Source organism: Suncus etruscus, chromosome 6 (genome assembly GCF_024139225.1).
Source record: "Suncus etruscus isolate mSunEtr1 chromosome 6, mSunEtr1.pri.cur, whole genome shotgun sequence".
Lineage (NCBI taxonomy): Eukaryota > Metazoa > Chordata > Mammalia > Eulipotyphla > Soricidae > Suncus > Suncus etruscus.
In genome coordinates this window covers 81,282,221-81,302,057 of record NC_064853.1, presented here as the reverse complement: position 1 = coordinate 81,302,057, position 19,837 = coordinate 81,282,221, and the positions used below count along the sequence as shown (strand labels likewise).

Below are 19,837 nucleotides of genomic sequence, written 5' to 3'. Positions count from 1 at the left end.
CTATAAAATATTTTGTTTCCCACATGTAAAAATAGAACAGATCATAAAAATTAAACATTTCCTGGGGCCAGAGCGGTGGTGCTAAAGGTAAGGTGTCTGCCTTGTAAGCTCTAGCCTAGGACGGAGCATGATTAGATCCCCCAGCGTTCCATATGGTCCCCCAAGCCAGGAGCAATTTCTCAGTGCATAGCCAGGAGTAACACCTGAGCATCGAAAGGGTGTGGCCCCCTCAAAAGAAAAATTAAACATTTCCACATTGTTAACTATGTATAAATGAAGATTTTTTCAACGATTATGTAACCCTTACTAAACCTAATATTTAACAATTAAGTAAAGATAGTAGTATAAACTGTTCAAATGCCTTATAAAAGACCAATTTGGGGGCAGGGAGGCTTGGGCCAACCCAGCAGTGCTAAGGGCTGTTTTCTGGCTCTATGTTCACTGACTATATGTGGTGCTAGTGATCAAACCTGTGTAAGCTGTGTCCAAGGAAAATACCCTACCCTGTATTATCTCACTCTGGCTTATACAACAGTAAAGTAAATAAATAGGCACTCTCATTCATAGAAACACTATGCATACCGTATTTTCTGGCATATAGACAACTTTTGAAACAAAAAATAGTCAACCGAAAATTGGGGGTCGTTTTATACATCGAATATATCCCGAAAAATGTTTCGCTATGCTGCCAAATGAAAATTGTCTGGATATTGCCACAAAACGTATTTTCCAACTCGATCCTGCACCAATCACTGCAAAGCTGCTCGGACTGCCCCTCTAACTCAGCCAATCCAAGCAGGCTTTTTATGCATGCAAATTATACAATGTTTTGTACCTGAATCTACACTGTAAAAAGTCTGCTCAGATTGGCTGGAGTCAGAGAGGGAGTCTATTACAGTATAACATTTGAACCTTTGCTTGTTGTGATTGTGTATGTGGTACATACAGTTGCAGCACAGGAACGTTCTGTCTTATACAGCACATATAGGCCTAAACCTATGTTTTAACTGTAAAATTAGGGGTGTCTTATATGCCGAAAAATAAGGTAATAGCCAGAAGTATAAACAAACATTTGACTGAACTGTCCAACTTAAATAAGGCAGTAAATCAAAATAAATCAAAGGAACATGAACAATTTTCATTTACCAACAGTTTATCCAATGAGCATACCTTCTGTCTCTCTTATATCCAGTACCTTCTTAATTTGAGAAAGAGGCATTAGATGAATATGCTTAAGAGAAGCTGTAGGTCTGGTATTACCATGAGGACTCCTAAAAGTGCCAATAACTTTGTGTCGTTTTCTTGCTATCTAATTATCAGGGAGAAAAGGTAGGAGGGGCAGTCAGTAACATGATCTAAAAACATGAAATATTTAAAAATGACATTAATCACAAATCTATATGTTCAACTGACAACTAGTCATTGTAGAATTACTAAAACATAATTACCATGTGACACACTCATAGAAGTCAAAGCAGAAGAGGTTCATGTTCATATGAGAAGAGCTCAAAAATAGAAAATAGAGATAGGGTCTGCAAAAGGTTCAAACTATGAAACAACTTGGAAAGAAGCACTGTTGAGAAGTAGTGGACTCAAAGGATGCAAGAATCTGGGATTCACAAATTGTTGCTCTGGGATCAATCTCAGGTTCAAAAGGTAATTGATTTCAATTTAAGAACAGAATTCACAATTATCTCAGATCCTCTTCAAGGCTCTGAGGATTAAGAAGAAATTACAGAGAAATGGTTCTGATTTTCATGATATTTACAGATGACTAAGAAAGAAGATTAAAGAAGTACCTAGATGATACATAAAACACATGAAACAAATTCAAAATTTAAGGCGCTCTATTTAGTATAATATTATAGTCAAGTCTCATAAAAGGAAAAGCTAAAGCAACACTAGAGAATACTGAAAGAAAACTAAAACTTATGATTCATGATGTATTTCACTTCCCTACATTCTATAAGAATCAAAGTTATATTTTATTAATTTTGTATTTTATTAAAATAATTATATTAAATAAAGTTATATTTATTTTAAATATGTAATGCTTCATAAATTTGTATGTCATCCTTGCACAGGGCCCATGCTAATCTTCTCTATATCATTCCAATTTTAGTATATGGGCTGCCAAAGCAAACACTTAAATTATCTTTCACTTCCATGAAAGTCGTGCAAAAAAAAGTTGTATCATAAAAACATTAAACACAATATCATTTACATTAAGTCATTCAATGAGTGGTAATTATTAATTACATCACAAATGACAAAATATGATACAAAATGTACCTTGTGTTAACTAATGAGAAAAAATTAAAAGGAAAAAGTGTCATCATAGTCATAATGAAAGAAAGATAGATTACACAGACCTATTCTATATTGTCACCATTTTACATTAACAGTGAAATCTGTAACTCAAAGTTTCTACTGTAATATTAATATACTTTTAATTTTCTAAATAAAATTAAACAATTGAAGTTTTTAAAAAAGCATACCAAAAATGCTCAAGAGATTCCACCAGTTTGTGAATCTTAGATAACTGGACTGGGGGTTCAATAAAAAGGCCTGAGAACAATGTCCTGCTAGACTGGGATCACCCAGATCATCCTAATAGTGCTTGAGTCTCCAGAATGTACCTGGCAATGCACAAGGGGCCATGTGGTACCAGGAATCGCCCATGTTAGGCATCTATCCTAATATATTTCTCTGCTTCGAGTATTATTTTTATAGGGGAAAAGCAAACAATAACATTGACAACAAAAATGTTAGTAGGTCAAAAGAAAAACTCAAATATAAGTATAAAAGAGAAAATATAACCTTAAATTAGAAATTAGTTTCTATAAAACATCACCTGTCATACAGATTTTATCCATTTTTAATGTTTCTAAAACAGAGTATTCTTCAGTTTTGGACTCAGAAATCCTGTGAGTTGTCTAGAGACCCTATCTATTTTATTTCAAATTTGCTAAAAAGACCTTTAAAATAGACCTTCTGGGGCCAGAGAAATAAAACAGAGGTAGGCACTTGCCCTGAAAATAGCTGACTGCAGTTCAATTCCAGTCTCATAATCCTTACACTGATCAGTCAAAATTGGGCACCAAAATTCAGTATAATAAAATAACCAAAGTTAAGTTTCTTTTAACCAAAATACTGGCTACTTCTTTGCTAGGAAATTCTACTTACATATAAAAATAAAAGGCCCATAAATAAATGAATAAATATCCAAATATACAAGTCCTTAAAATGGTCAATACATTTTTTTTTTTTTTGGTTTTTGAGTCATACTTGGCAGTGCTCAGAGGTTATTCCTGGCTCTATGCTAAGAAATCGCTCCTGGCAGCTCAGGGGATCGTATGGGATGCCAGGATTCAAACCACCAACCTTCTGATTGCAAGGCAAACGCCTTACCTCCATGCTATCTCTCCGTCCCTGGTCAATCCATTTTAAGGACTTGTATATTTGGATATTCAATGTCACTATGTACCTAAAATACTGCTGTGAATGATTTATAATCCACTTTGGTCAAAATAAAAATTATTAATAATAAAAAAAAGTAAAATAGCCAATCTAAATTTAACTGTCTAAAAATAAACATTTTTACTTGAAACATTATTGCTAGGTTTACTTTAAACATTACAGGTGTAAGTAGTTTTAAACATTCAAGGGGCTTTTAACATGTGAGAAAGTTAAACAAATGAACCAGGTTTTTATGCTGGATTAAGTACAATTTTACCTCCAAGCAATCATTGAAGAGAAAGAGAGTCACTTGTTCTCCTCTGTCACAAGGGTGCTCACCTAGAGAAACAGTTTCTATTCGATGAACTAAGCTTCGATGAGAAGACAAAAGATTAGCCTGTATAGATTCAAAGTATCAATGAAAAAGACTATTAGGTGGTTACTTTTCAAGTTACAATTTAAATTAAGTAGTACAAAGATTATGCTTATATTAAAACTATAACACTAAAACAAGGAAAATAAACTGATTACAATAAAAATGAATACTTACTGGACATCCATCTACTTCATAAACAACATCAAAAATTTGTTTCTGGGCTTCAGTTTTCCTTTTATCCTCATTAATATGCCTAAAAATTAATAGTTAAAATAATAAAATAAAATACACATATTCACCATCTCATGTCCCCAGAAAGTCTATCATGCAAGTCTCTCTTAATTTTAGTAACTTAATCATTTAAAAGTCTCTAAAAATATTATGCTATATTTTAAAAATTCCACAGAATTATTCTGAAAAGTATGTTTTGTTATATTCCGCACTATGTTCTTTTTCAAACTATACTCAATATATTTCCTAAAATATATTGAATCTGTTTAAACTTTAGAAACAAAAGATTCTTCAGATTCTAAAGACATTTCTTATAGACAGTGAGCAAACAAAGTCCAAATTATGTACTGTAAGAAACTTTAAAATTCAGAATTAAGGGCCCGGAGAGATAGCACAGCGGCGTTTGCCTTGCAAGCAGCCGATCCAGGACCAAGGGTGGTTGGTTCGAATCCTGGTGACCCATATGGTCCCCCATGCCTGCCAGGAGCTATTTCTGAGCAGACAGCCAGGAGTAACCCCTGAGCACCGCCGGGTGTGGCCCAAAAAACAAAACAAAACAAAAAAAATTCAGAATTAAAACAGACTAAAATTATTCTCTTTCACAATAGCACTACTATATATTCTTCTCAGTATATTCTTATTTCAGTATACATGAAAGCTGTTTTAGATTAGGTCACAAAACAAGTCAAAAAGTTTGAAATGATCAAAATAGCACAATGTATCTATTTTCACAAAATAGAATCAATTAAAAATTAATTTTGGGGGGTGGGTTTTGAGCCACACCCACTGACACTCAGAGGTTACTCCAGGCTATGTGCTCAGAAATCGTTCCTGGCTTGGGGGATAGAACCACAGTCCATCCTAGGCTAGCACGAGCAAGACAGACAGATACCATACCGCCTGCACCACTGCTCCGGCCCAATTAAAAATTAATTTTAAAGAGGACCAAAGTGATAGCACAGTGGTAAGGCGTTTGCCTTGCACACAGCCAACATAGGACGGACACAGGTTCAATACCCGGCATCCCCTATGGTTCCCCAAGCCTGCCAGGGGCGATTTTTTAGCACAGAACCAAGAGTAACCTCTGAGCGCCGCCAAGGGTGACCCAACACCCCCCCACCCCATTTAATTTAAAAAATGGAAACTTAGGAAATTCATGCATGCATAGGAATATGGAACATTCCTAAATAACAGGTAAAGACGAAATCATAAGGGAAATTAAAAAGCACCTTTAGGTAAGTGAAAACATAAAACACAGCATACCAAAATTTACAGTCTAAAGCTAAAGTAGTGTTTAAAGGGAAATTTATAGCATAAGTGGAAATTTAAAATATTCTCAAATAAGAACAGCTTTCTGCTTTAATCAATAATCTAGCCTTGCATTTCAATACTCTGGAAAGAAAGAGCAGACTAAATTTAATGCAAGAAGAAAGAAATAAATCATAATGCCCACAGTGAAAATAATTCAAAGAGAATTTTTAAAAGGGCAAAAATTTAACAAGCCAAAACTTTGCTCTTTGAAATAATAAAACTGAAAAGCTTTAACTCAAGAGATCAAGAGGTGGCAGACGACACTGAATAACTGAATATTAACAATTACTTGCTTAGATGTATTCCTAGACACTAAAGCCTAGTTAAAATGGCTTCACTAATAAGTCTCCCTAACACAAATAGAATATCAATTCTTTGTAAAAAACTTTCTCACTCAAAAAACAGAACAATTTATCAATCCAGTCTGTGAAACAGTATTAAGATGATACCTATGCTATACAAAAAATAAGACAATCATGTATCAAGAACCCTTATAATACTGAAACTACTAGCAACATAATAGATTACATACCAGGATCAGTACAAATGTACCTCATAAACCTGAATATGCAAAAAATTAATGTAATATACTACAGGAATGAAGACAAAAGTCACAAGACCACCTCAATGGACAGATGAAACAAAATATCTGACAAAATCCAAAGTTCTTTTTATGATAAAGATAGTGATATATGAGGAATAAACAAAAACTTCCTTAATCTAAAAAAAATCTATACCTACTATCAAAGTTGGTAGTCAAAGAATGGATGCTTATTCCCTTAAAATCACTAAGAAGGCAAGGGCAAGATATGAATTCCTAGCACTTCTATGAGTATTGTTTGAAGCCAAAGCAAGTTAGTAAGAATTTTACATAAAATGTATCAAGGTTGGAAAGAAGTAAAACTATTTCTATTAGATGACATGATCCAATTTATAGAACATTCTAAGAAGGTCACACACAAAAATTACTGAAATTCATAAATCTAAAAGACTGAAGAATAAAAGATGAATACATAAAATTAAATGGTCTTTAGAAATATTTAGAATATCTGTAAACAATCCAAAAGTTAAATAATTCTGCATACTATAGAATCAAAAATAGTACTTGGGAATTAAGCTTAATAAAAAAGCTTAATTAAGCTTAATACTCAGAAAACTAGCAAAACAGTTGGAAAAAACTAAAAAACTAAACACATGTTCAGGAATGAGAATATTTAATATTGGTAAGATACAGTACTTTTAAAATTGATTTACAAATTCAACAAAATCATTACTCAATTTTTTTATGCTAAGTCATATGCAAATTTTTAAAAAAAAGAAGTGTTCAGAAAAACTACTGTCCTAATCCCCAAATAATAAATGCAAATAGATGGCTGATAAACATATAAAATGCCGAAAATTATATACAAATACTTTAAAAAATTATTTCATGTAACAGGTCATGGGACATCAGATAGCATCTAGTTACATGTACTAAATATCTTGATACATAAAAACCAAAAAATTGAACTGTCCTCTATAAGGCAAACCAACTGTTATCAAATTTTCAATTTTTGATTATAAATAAAAGATAATTCCTAATCAGTTATGTCTCAGACCTATAGAAGAAGTATAGAAATCAAACTGATTTTTTGAAGTCAATTTCAGAGAGCCAGAGAGATAACACAGCAATAGGGCATTTGCCTTGCATTTGGTAGACTCAGGAGGAACTGGATTCATTTCCCGGCATCTCATATGGTCCCCCCAACCTGCCAGGGGCGATTTCTGAGTGCAGAGTCAGGCATGGTCCCTGAACACCACTGGGTGTGACCCCAAAACCAATCAATCTAACAATCAATCAACAAATAAATAAAGTTGAAAAAAAAAAAGAAGTCAATTTCATCAGCTTTAATGTCAAGTCAATCCCATACATTTAGTTCCATAAAATCAAAAATAGTAAACACCCAAGCCAAAGTCAACAACAATGGAATCAAGAAATCCAACTCTAACAATCTAAATATTAAATGGGCATATTATAATACTGTCAAGATGTGGGGCAAAGGATAGTGGTTAGGATTCACTTTGAGAACATAGTAAAGGGAGGACAACACTGACTGTGTGAATGACCCTAATTCATTTTATGTCTGAAACATAACTCTGAAGAACTTTGTAAATCACAATGGTTCCAATAAGATAAAATAAAATAAAAAATATAAAAATAGGTTACAAAAAGACATAAGTGAAAATGTAGTAGGTTAGAAAGATTAGTAAAGTAAGGCACTTGACATGCATGTGCCTAAGTAAGGTTCGATCTCCAGCACCACATTAGCCCTGAGCAGTGCCGGATGTGATCACAAAACAGAATGAAAAAGAACTAAAAGTCTTCTATTTTAATTTCACAATAATCAAATTCCTAAGCTGCAAGTGATTAGCTTGCATGAGTAAAAGGGCTATAATTGAAGTAGCAAGGCAGACTCACAGATTTCTTTCTTCATTAAGTACAGCAACCCAATATCACACCCTACATTCACTTACAGAAATGGCCCAGCATGGCCACTTAACCTTATCAACTTCCAAGCCAAGTTTGTTTTAGATCTATAAATCCTGGACCTTGTAGTTGTATAACACCTCAATATATCTTAATAGTAGTGTCAGCCCAGTAGTGTTAAAGAATATCTGATTGGGAAGTCATATCTACCGACCTCAGTGAGCCTAAAGAATAAACAGAAGGCTCAACTAGCAACAAAGCACACACCAGTAAATCCTGAAGCTAACTTTTAGAAAGACCTTGAAGAAAGGGATAACAACCATTTCAAATTGACCTGTCTTGGGCTTTTGCATGCAGTAGACTTAGATTTTTGATCCTCAGCATCCCACCAGAAAGAATTTTGAGTATCACTAGAAAGAATTCCTGACTGCAGAGCCAGGAGTAACCCCTGAGCATTGTTGGATGTGTCCCCCAAACAAAACAAATCAAATTGATCTGTATTGATCTAACTTTTAATAATTCCATTTGCCTTGGTGTTGTAACAAGCAATGTGAGGTAAATTTGTTTGTGCCTGCATAGAAGCAAGCAATGGTAGTGAGTGAAAGATTGGGGGAACTGGTGAAAGTAAGGTCACACTGGTGGTGTGATTGATGTTTGAACATTTAACACCTAAAACAACTCTATTATAAACAACTTGGTAAATCTCAGTGTCACAAAAAAAAAATTAGAAAAAAAAATGTCAGTGCACTTGTAAAAATTCAAAATTCTAAACTATCATTGCTCTTTATTCATAATCAAATATTTTTAGAAATGTTCTGGATCAATAAATTCTTAAACTATTTGTTTTAATGTATACTACATTAAATAAATATTAGCTATTTAAATATTTCTATTGATTTGTTTTGTTTTGTTTTACTTTGGGGCCACACCCAGTGACGCTCAGGGGTTACTCCTGGCTATGTGCTCAGAAATTGCTCCTGGCTTAGGGAACCATATGGGACGATGGAAATCCATCCGTCCATCACATGCAAGGCAAACGCCCTACTGCTGTGCCATTGCTCATCTTCATTTCTATTGATTTTTTTTAATTTATAACTTTATAAGTTCATAAATTAGGAATTTTAATAAAACTTACCATTAATTTTTACCCTATTTATGACTATTCTATCAATTCCATTCTAAATTTCAGAAACAATAGAACATGAAACAATAATCTTACGTCATGACTTCCTTTAGTGATCCAATAGCTTTTTCTAACGTGCTTTTGTCAGGATTTTCTTCAGCTGTATGCTTCTTAAGATCTGCAAAAAGTAAATATTATTGCATTATTTTAAGAGTTCTCAACATTTGCCTAGGTTTCTGCATCAATTTTCAACAGATATAGATATTAGAACAGAGACATACAATTCCCTTCCAATAAAGCTTGAGATTTCCTAAAGTCTTCACTCTCTCCCCATAGTGCTGAATGAAAACAATGATCCTTAGTTAAGTAAGAATTATTCTGTTATATGTTACATAGAAAACCATAGCACCATTACACAAAGCATTTGGTGTTAGAGCAGGTTTTTTTTTTAGTCTGGAGACTGATGAGTTGCATATATTTTGCCTCTTATGCAGATTGTTTATGCAATAATCCATCTATAGTGTGTTATATCCCTATAATGTATTCTATCTAATGGTTTACTATTTCCACAGCCATCTAATCTATTTTAAATAGAAGGTAAAAAATGACTTAGATAGCAAGATCATTTCCATCATAACAATATTTGATGAATTGCTTACAATGCTTAATGAAACAATCATAAAAATAAGAAAACATCCGATTAATTTATACTTAAAAATTGCTTGTTCACATGTTCTTTAAAAAAAATCCATAAACTCAAGGGGCTGGAGAGATAGCACGGAGGTAGGGTGTTTGCCTTGACTGCAAAAGGACGGTGGTTTAAATCCCAGCATCCCATATGGTCCAGTCCCCCAAGCCTGCCAGGAGTGATTTTTGAGCAGAGAGCCAGGAGTAACTCCTGAGTGCTGCCAGGTATGATCCCAAAACAAAACTAAACAAAAAAGATCTATAAACTCTAACAGCTTTTAAAGAGTAGGAAAATAATTTTACAAACTATTACTCTAACCATATTAGATAACCTGAAAGAGATTACCAACTTTTATTTAAAACTACAATTCATGGTAACCAAATTATAACAAAATAGCTAAACAATAAAAACATTAGCCTCTTTTATGCTATAGTTATATATTACATACAGATTATTGACCTATTTGTAAATTTTCATATAAGCATAAAGATATAAAAACCAAGAACGGGGGCCAGTGTGGTGGCGCAAGCAGTAAGGCCTTTGTCTTGCATGCACCAACCTAGGATGGACTGTGGTTTCAATACCCTGGAGTCCCATATGGTCCCCAAGCCAACAGCAATTTCTGAGAGCATAGCCAGGACTAACTCCTGAGTGTCACCGGGTGTATCCGAAAACAAACAAACAAAAAAAAAACTCCAACAACATAAGACCTAATAATAACTTAAAAATAGTCTCCACTTTAGTATGGTAAATACATATATACATATTATTTTCTTGTATTATAGGCAAAATTTATTCATAAAATTCTTGTGGCCTGGGGTATGTGTCTGTGAAAAATTCATTGGCCTCTCAGGCATAAGATTATGATTCTGATCCCTGATTCTATCCACATGCATTGAGTGTGGTTGATTAAGCATTTGTGTGAGCAACCTCAACAATCCTCAGAAAACATTACAATAAAAATTGTGAACAAGGATCACAACAAAATAAATTTGGCTGGGGAAAGTTCAAGTTCAAGCTATGTAAAAGCATGCAACTACTGAGAGTACTAAAGTTTAATATGCTAGAATTACAAGCAGATATACAATTCTCATTTGTTACTATAACACCAGGAGCAAGAGAGAAAAGGGGCAAAAATGAACACTTGTGATTAGAGCAACAGCACAGCATGTAGGATGCTTACCTTTCACATGGTTGACCCAAGTTTAATATCTAGCACTCCCAAGATGGTCTCCAGGCCCACCAAGAGTGATCTCTGAGTGCAGAATCAGAAGTAAGTTCTGAGCACTTCTGGGTATGGCCCCGAAATAAAAATAAATAAAAACGAACTCTTGGCTGCAAATGCCCGTCCAGTAATACATATAAATTGAGGAAATAAGCATGTGTATGTTTCAAAAGTTTCCAACATAATTTAGTGGAAAAAGGAAAAGCATAAAACCAAATATAAACAACTTTACATCCAATAAAAACTTTTAACATGAGAATTTCAAATATTTAAGAAAAAATCATAAAAATATACAAAAATGGGGCTGAAGAGATAGCTCAAAGTGAATGATAAGAGGGTTAAAACAATAGTACACTGTTGACCTGGATTTGATCCCTGGCACCCGTCAGAATCTCCCAAGCTCACCAGGAATGGTCCCTAGTACAGAGCTAGGAGTAAGTACTACAGCAAAAAGGAGGGAAAAAAAAAAAAAAAAAAAAGCCAACAAACCAACAACAAAAAAGCCCCCACAAACTAAGTAAGCACAAGTTTTGCATGCAGGAAGTCTGGGTTTGATCCTCTAGCATCCTATGATCTCATAAGCACCAAGCCAAGAGTAAACCCAAAGCACTGCTGAGTATGTCCCTAACACAAACAAAACTTATATATAACAAAGTAATCAAAATATCAAATACCATTTAAAAGTAAAGCAACACTGGGTAACCTCTGTACTGGTCGGATAAGAAGCTCAACAAGGCTTTGCCGTCCACATTCTGGTTTAGCTTGGTTTATCTGAAAGAAATTAATTTTTTGAAAGAATTTAAAAAATGTTTTATGCAGAGATCAGTCACCCAAATATATTACATTATACACTATAATTAGAGACCTAAAAGAGCTAAGGTGGGATGATTGTAGTTCTCTGGCAACTTACTATGATGGAATCATCTTTTAGTCTTGAAATGATCTCCTGGCCATCCAAAAGGTTATTTTATATATATATCTTTGTATTTTGGGCCACACCCATTTGATGCTCAGGGGTTACTCCTGGCTAAGCGCTCAGAAATCGCCCCTGACTTGGGGGGACCATATGGGACGCCGGGGGATTGAACCACAGTCCTTCCTTGGCTAGCGCTTGCAAGGCAGACACCTTACCTCTAGCGCCACCTTGCCAGCCCCAGGTTATTATCTTAGAGAGAGAGTTATCTACTTCTCACATTTCACCTTATATTTCCCTTATATATACATTACTCATAAGTTTTTAAAATATTAATTATGTTGAGAAAGAAAATAATGTAAAAACCTACTAAGTATATAAAGTTTGAAAATACAATCGAGGACAAAACAAAATCTCACAGGCAAAATTTCAGGTTTTTAACTAAGACATATATAGCTTAAGGAAATAATAACCCGACATCAACATTCCTGTTGACTCAGATGCTTCTTACATACTTTAAAGAGTAACAGTATTTGCTGTTAAATATACCTGCCACTTTCAGATACAGTTAAAACCACCAATAACAATAAAGTATCCATGCATCAATACATAATTTTTATTAACAGCATGATTTAATCATCTGATTCTTTTTTTCATAATTACCTGATTCTTATTTGAAAGAAATATACATTACCTTCAGAAAGGCATGAAATCTTGGTTTTTGTTTTTCACATTTAACAATTGTTTCCTTGCTCATTTCAAAGAAGTTTACAAAGGGCGGGTAAGTTTTTACCAAATCTTTTGACTACAGGAAGAAGAGAAAATACCACATTTATTTGTTTTGCATGCCACACATTAAAATTTGAAAGTGAATGACCACAACCTGCAATCATGGGTATGTAAAAGTTTAAAATGTTTCAACTCTAGTTATATATGGAAATCCACTTTATAATTTCTCGCAAGTTAACTACCAAATAAAACATATGTATATGTTATATGTACATATAAACTGAAAAGTCAAAGAAAAAAATTACTATTGCAATAAACATAACAAAATGTTTTGACTACTGTAAATTCAAAAATAATAATTGTAAGAGTTCATCTATAACCAAATTAGCCTAAGCCATAATCATACAAAAGATAGAAGTGCCCTAAGTAAAAGATCTATTACCCAAAATATAAAAAGGACACTTCTCTTGCTTAACTATTTGACATGTTTAACAGGTTTCAAAATAGGAGCATAGGGAAGGTGGGGAGGGAGGGCTGGGCTGATGGTAGTGCAGGGAAGTGGACACTAGTGAAGTTGTGGTGCTAGAATTTTTATGTACAAAACATTACCAGTAAGTTTTGTGAATCGTATAATTGAAAATGGAAATTTATAAAAGTTCATGAAAATAAGTTGCATATTTTAAATTCTCAATAACATGGGGGTTGGGGGAGTAGAACAAACAAACAAACAAAAAACCTGAGAGATGGGGAGATAATTTAATAAAGTACAGCACATTCTTTGCATGTAAGAGGCCCCATTCAATTCCTGGCACCACATATGGCTACACTCTGTATACGTTCAGATATATAACTGAAATCCAAAATCCCAAAAGTGAAAGAAAAAAAATTTTGAGACTCTATGGTAAGGGTAGAAAGAAAATTTATAAAAGTAAAGGTCAAAAATCGAAGCAGTGAAAATTATAAACCCAATTCACAATACTTTATTCAAAACAATTTTAAATAACTTAAGCTATAAATATTATCACAATAAAGAGGCAATTTATTATTAGTTTTAATAAATAGTTTTAAGGCAGGGTCCTAAATTTTTAAATAGGGGCCAATACACTGTCCCTCAGACAGCTGGATGGCCAGACTATAGTTTAAGAAAAATATGAACAAATTCAAAGTCCTATGCACAGTGCACTCATCTTATTTTGAAGTAAAAAATGGGGGAGAACAAATACAATATTTAGGATGAAGAACAAGTAAAGTTAAATCAACAAACTTGCCAGTATTTCAATGGGAACTATGGGCCTTTTTTTGTCAGGCCTAGTTTGAGGACCCCTGCCTGAGAGTGAGAGGAGTCCTCAAGAGATAGAGAAGGAGGGGAATCAGAGAATACAGTACACATTCCACACAGGCGCACTATGGGCCCAGGACGAGTAGGCTAAGCAGGACAGGCAGTAGTGGTATAAACACCCAGTGGGCTAATTAAATGTCCTTGGTGGGCTGCATGTGGTCCACAAGCCATAGTTTGAGAACCCCTGTTTTAAGGGATAATACTTCCAATATATTTCATAAATAGAATTATATCAAAGTTTGGGGCCAGAGAGTACAGGGTAGGGTATTGCCTTGTACAGACTACCCAGATTAAATCACTGGCATCCTTTCTCACTGGTCTCCTGAATACTCCCCCCTGCCCCAAGTGATTCCTGTGTGCAGAGCCAGGAGTACCCCTGAGCATTGCCAGATGTGGCCCAAAATACAAAATTTTAACAAATGGCGGTAGGGTGAAAAAAATAAAAGTTATGTCAAAGTTTTAAAAGCTCATATTTATTTATTTTTGTGAATGTTATGTATGATGCCAGGACTGAACCCAGATATTATCTACACAAAGCGATAGCCTGTACTGCTGAGTCACATGCTAGGGCCCAAACTCATTTTTAAATAGGTAACTTCATTCCCTGCCAGTCCCTGATGTGATACTTTAAAAGAACTTAAAATAAAATACTTACATATTTAAGAAAAATATCACCAATGCTTTTGCTCTCATCCCAATTAACAATAAGGTCTTCAAGATCATCCTGAAAGAGCATAAATTAAGACTGAGCTTAATTAACACTCCCTTAATATTTTTAATATTATTAAAGATAGTCATTTGAGAGAAACATTCAAGTATTCTAAGTTAATGTGCTAAACAATAGCATTTTCTCTTCAGCAAGGAGCTTACCTTAATTAAAAATAATTTAGAAAGCAGGGGCGGGCCCGGAGAGATAGCACAGCGGCGTTTGCCTTGCAAGCAGCCGATCCAGGACCAAAGGTGGTTGGTTCAAATCCTGGTGTCCCATATGGTCCCCCGTGCCTGCCAGGAGCTATTTCTGAGCAGACAGCCAGGAGTAACCCCTGAGCACCACCGGGTGTGGCTCAAAAACGAAAAAAAAAAAAAAAAAAAAACTGGGGCCCTTCTAGAGGCTCCCACGAACCACCATTGTTGCCAGATGAGCTCATCATCAGCCCAGCTCCAGATTTTCAAATTCTGGACCATCTGGCCAATAACATGACATATAACACCTCCATAATTTTAATATTGATTTTCCAGTAGGAATACACTAAATTAAATATGTCAAATTATCATAGAAGCGGTATAACCTCAATAATCTATAACAAAACACTCAACTGGCAATATTCTACTAGACCTTCAGACAGTATGACTCCATTGCAAGATATGGCAATGCTTACAAATTTTCTTTTAATGCAGTTTTTTCTATAATTTCATTACCATTTAATTGTACCAAGCAATATTAAATAAATTATTCATACCTACAAAGGGGCAGGCTTTGGAGAGGTTGGGAAACTAGTGACCAAGGTGGAGGGAATGTTACATTGGTGAAAAGATTGCTGTTGGAATATTGAATGCAACAACTCAGTAAACCAGTGTTTAAAATTTAATTTTTTTAAAAAAAGTAAATTAAAAAGATTTCTACATAGTGAAAGTAATCAACTACCCCTCCCACAAAATGAACATTGAGATTATTGGAAGATATTTTGTATATATTTTACAAAAAGGTTGATATCCAAACACACAAAAAAAACTCACAAAATGTCCCAAGAAAATAACAAGGAACTATATTTTAAAATGGGTAAAATCTTCCAACAGCTAAATATATGAAGGGCTCCACCTCTCTTCCTGCCTCAATGGCCCTGCCCCATGACCTCTTCCTGAATCCTCTAGATATAGGAAACCCTCACCACCTGGCTCTCAAATTCTAAACTGTGCAGGCACCCACAAAACAATTTCATTCCATTAATACTAACAATTCTAAGCATTGATCGTTTTGATATCTTGGCACAGGTATTTCTACAATAACTCTATGCAAATGATTGCTTAGACAACAAACTGTATGAACATTAAAATAGCCTCTAAGGGGCATAGATTGTTATAATTGTTTAAAATTATTATATTTGATAAAATATAAAAAAACAAATCAGATCTTAGATCACTGGAAATCTGAAGCTCAAATCAATGTTCATAATCTTTAAAAATAAAAGGGGAAATGAAAAATTTCACATGCCCAGAAAATTATAGAGCTCAAATAAAGCTTCAAGCCTCCTCAATAAGGAACCTTAAATCACTACTCCAAGCAATGGCCATAGAAAATTGGAAGAACAATTAAAAAAACTGAAAGATAAACAGATCTAGGGTATCAAGGTTTGTATAAATGGAACTGAAGGAGTTAAAATATATAAAAGCAAGCCACACAATAGAATTCAACATGCAAAGAACCATATCAGTGATACTGAAGACAAAATACTGGCCATCACCAAGAATGAAGTGACAAAAGAAAAGATAAATAAATGGAAAAGAATGTAAGATTTGTGATAAACAGTAGCAAGATAATTTCCAAATCATAGAAATACTAGAAGGAGAGGAAATGGGGAAGAACAGATGGTGGAAGAAATAATAACCAAGAACTTTCCTGATCTCTAGAGAAAGGCAGCTGCAGATTCAGAGACCCAAAGAATACCAAATAAAATAGATTCAACTAAAACAATGCAAAGATACAGAGTAATCAAAATGGTTAAAATTAAAAGACAGACTACTTAAAGCAGTGAGAAAAATCTCTCAAATGCAAGGAAGAAGACATACAAGTAATGCAACAGACCTATCACATGAGATCTCACAAACCAGAAAAGAGTGAAATACATCTTCAAAGTACTAATGAAAAGAACTTTCCCAACCTTCCCATTCCACTACCATAACAAAACTATCATTTGAATGAGAGAGACATTCAAGAACCCTTTCCAAAAAGAACCAGCAGCATTCTTGACCACAAAAACAATCCAATCCTGCAAGAAATGCTGAAAGGCCACCTGCCACAGGCCAGCCAAGTCAGGCAGCACTGACAGGCTAGGTGGGGGACTCTGGCAGCCACCTATAAAAGATTCTTGCAAAAATAAATTTCACACACACACATACAATAATGGCAAGCAACACAGCCCTGTATCTCCTCCATCTCTCTCAGTATCAATGGACTAAACTCCCCTATAAAAAGGCATAGAGTAGCTGGGTAGATCAGCAAGGAAAATCCTTCTATCTGCTGCCTTCAGAAAACACACCTAAGTTCACAGGTAATATATCAGATTTAGAGTGAAAGGATGTAAAACAATCATATAAACCAATGGGAAAAAAAAAAAGCTGAGACAGCCATACTTATAGCATTCAATATAAAGAGGGTAATTAGAAACAATGATGGACAATATTTATTGGCTTAAAGCACCTGAAATAACTAAAAGGGGTTTAAGAAAAGGACTAGTTTAGATAGTCTATAGGAAAATATAAAAACAAAGCTAAAACAAACAGAAACCTATGAAAAAGGAAAGCTCATTTTAAGTGTTTCTTTCAAATGTTAAGATTTTTTCTTTTTAACATTTTCCATTTTATTTTATCAAGACATTTTACCATCAGCATTTAAACATCAAATGAATCTGTGCCATTACAGTCATAATGGATTTATCTTCATATGATTATGCTAAATTCTAAGTGAGAGAAAGATAAAAATAGAGTTTTGGGGCCAAAGTAGTGGCACGGAGTGATAAGGTGTCTGTCTGCCTTGCCAGCACTAGCCTAGGACAAAATGCAGTTCGATTCCCCGGCATCTGATATGGTCCCCAAGCCAGGAGCAACCCCTGAGTATACCAGGTGTGGCCGAAATAAAAAACAAAACAAAAACAAAAACAAAAAAATAATAAAGTTCTATCGCAAAGTGATTAATGATTAATAAATAAGAGGAAATAAGAATTTTTAGGGAAGAAAACTTTTGTAGCTAATCAGAAGTACCTGAAAAGCATAATACACAAAAATTCAAAAACAATTACCAACAACCTAACACAATTTACCTTTATCTTGGTATGTACATCAAAGATATCTGGGATACTACCAAAAATAGTTTTAATTTCTTCTGGTGCAAGGATAGGCCCACCACGTTGTCCTTCCTCTTCCAAAGGTACCTGAAATAACTAAAAGAGGTTAAAAAAATAAATATAGTTTAGGTAGACTGTAGGAAAATAAAAAACAAAGCTATAACAAAGAAAAGAAACCTTTGGAGGAAAAATTCATTTTAAATATTTCTTTTAAATATGAGCTATTTTTCATTTAACATTTTCTATTTTATTCTCTTTGTGCTTTAATACATATGAATTTAAATATATTCTTGTAAAATACTCTCATCTCAGTCTAAAAAACCATTAAAATGATTAGTATGTTAAGAATAATTTCTACTTTTCACTTATCTAGAAAGAAAGCAATTAGTTATTGCCAAACATATACTTAATAAAAGTTAACTAAATATTTTGAAGGGTTAGTGAAGAAAGCTGGTTTAATTAGACTTGAAACTAAAAAGACCTAGTTATGCTGTTTTTACTCATCTAAACAAAGGGGAAAAACATCTCTTAGAACTATTGGATTTAGCAAAGTCACGGGTTTATTAACAAAAGTAACCTTTCAGTATACACCTAACATGAGTGAATATATGCAGACATAAAATTATCTCCCAATAAAGTACAAATGGAAACCAACATTAAAAGCCGTAATTGCAATTTAAAAATCAATATATTTGGCTGAGGAGATAAATCAAAGGACTGAAGCACATGCTTTACATGCAGAGGCCCAGAATTCACTCAATCCCTGAAACCACATGGTGCCCTCAAAAATCAACTGGTAGAGCACTGGTGATCCACAGCACTCCAAGCATAAGCATCACTATACTGTGAGGTAAGTGAACTTCTAAGCCTACATATCACTAGTGAAGTCATCCATTTCCCTTAAGGACTGCTTGTTAGTCAAACACTAAAACTCCAGCTTATCATGTCTAGGCTAAGTATCACATATCACTAGTATGTAAAGAGGCACCAGATTCCTCCCAACCATTGCTTTGGCTGGAGCTATAGCACAGTAGGTAGGATGTTTGACTAGCAGGCAGGCACCTGAGGTTCAATTCCCCAACACCTGCCTAGAGTCATCAAAAATCTAATTCTTACTATAAAGCTATAGTACTAAAGACTATAGAACTGATTGGTGCATAGTGGTAGGGCATTTGCCTTGTATGCAGACCCAGGTTCAATTCCCAGATCCCACATGGTCCCCTGAGCCCGCCAGAAGCAATTTCTGAGCACAGAACAGGAGTGCTGGGTGTGGCCCAAAAACCTAAATTAATAAATGTTAAAAAAAAAACTGATTGAACTAATAAAGACATTTAATATTGCAGAAAAAAAAGTTCATATATGGCTATGTAAATTCTGTATAAAATCATCATTTGTCATAGCAATGAATGAGCCAAAGCCTAAATCTAACATCTTTTTATTTTTTTTTGGTTTTTCAGCCACACCCGGTGACGCTCAGGGGTTACTCCTGGCTATGCGCTCAGAAATCTCTCCTGGCTTGGGAGACCATATGAGATGCTAGGGATCGAACCCTGGTCTGTTCTAGGCTAGAGCGCGCAAGGCAGACACCTTACAGCCTGCAACACCGCTCTAGACTCCCAACACCTTTTTAATTATTAACTCAAAATAAGTCCTATACTTACTTAAAAATAAAGCCCAAGTAACATTCAGAACAAAATACCAAAGAAAGTCTCATGACCTTAACTTAAAGAAATTTTAAATGTGAAATTTAGTAAATGATGGCCAAAGTGATATTCCAGTGGGTTAGCTTTCCTTACACACAGCCAACCTAGGTTCAATCCCAGATATCCTATATTGTTCCCTGAGCAAAGAGTGATTCCTGAACAAGCAGAAGTACTCCCTGAGCTTCCCCAGTTTGGGAGGGAGGGAAGGGAGA

At 34.6% G+C, this 19,837-nt stretch overlaps 1 protein-coding gene and 1 non-coding gene across 2 annotated transcripts in view; both read right to left on the bottom strand.

The window, feature by feature from the left end:
- Positions 1 to 19,837, bottom strand: part of ECT2 (epithelial cell transforming 2) — a 58,314-nt gene that overhangs the window by 19,378 nt on the left and 19,099 nt on the right. The window contains exons 12-19 of the mRNA XM_049775245.1: positions 17,899 to 18,018; positions 14,517 to 14,585; positions 12,488 to 12,598; positions 11,555 to 11,651; positions 9,064 to 9,145; positions 4,010 to 4,088; positions 3,737 to 3,856; positions 1,171 to 1,309 (exon numbers count right to left, since the gene is read on the bottom strand). Coding sequence (XP_049631202.1) covers positions 1,171 to 1,309; positions 3,737 to 3,856; positions 4,010 to 4,088; positions 9,064 to 9,145; positions 11,555 to 11,651; positions 12,488 to 12,598; positions 14,517 to 14,585; positions 17,899 to 18,018 — 817 coding nt within the window. The remainder of the gene's footprint in view (positions 1 to 1,170; positions 1,310 to 3,736; positions 3,857 to 4,009; positions 4,089 to 9,063; positions 9,146 to 11,554; positions 11,652 to 12,487; positions 12,599 to 14,516; positions 14,586 to 17,898; positions 18,019 to 19,837) is intronic.
- On the bottom strand, positions 2,040 to 2,146 carry LOC126013176 (U6 spliceosomal RNA). Its single transcript, XR_007497503.1, has one exon. It is a non-coding gene; the product is annotated as a U6 spliceosomal RNA (small nuclear RNA).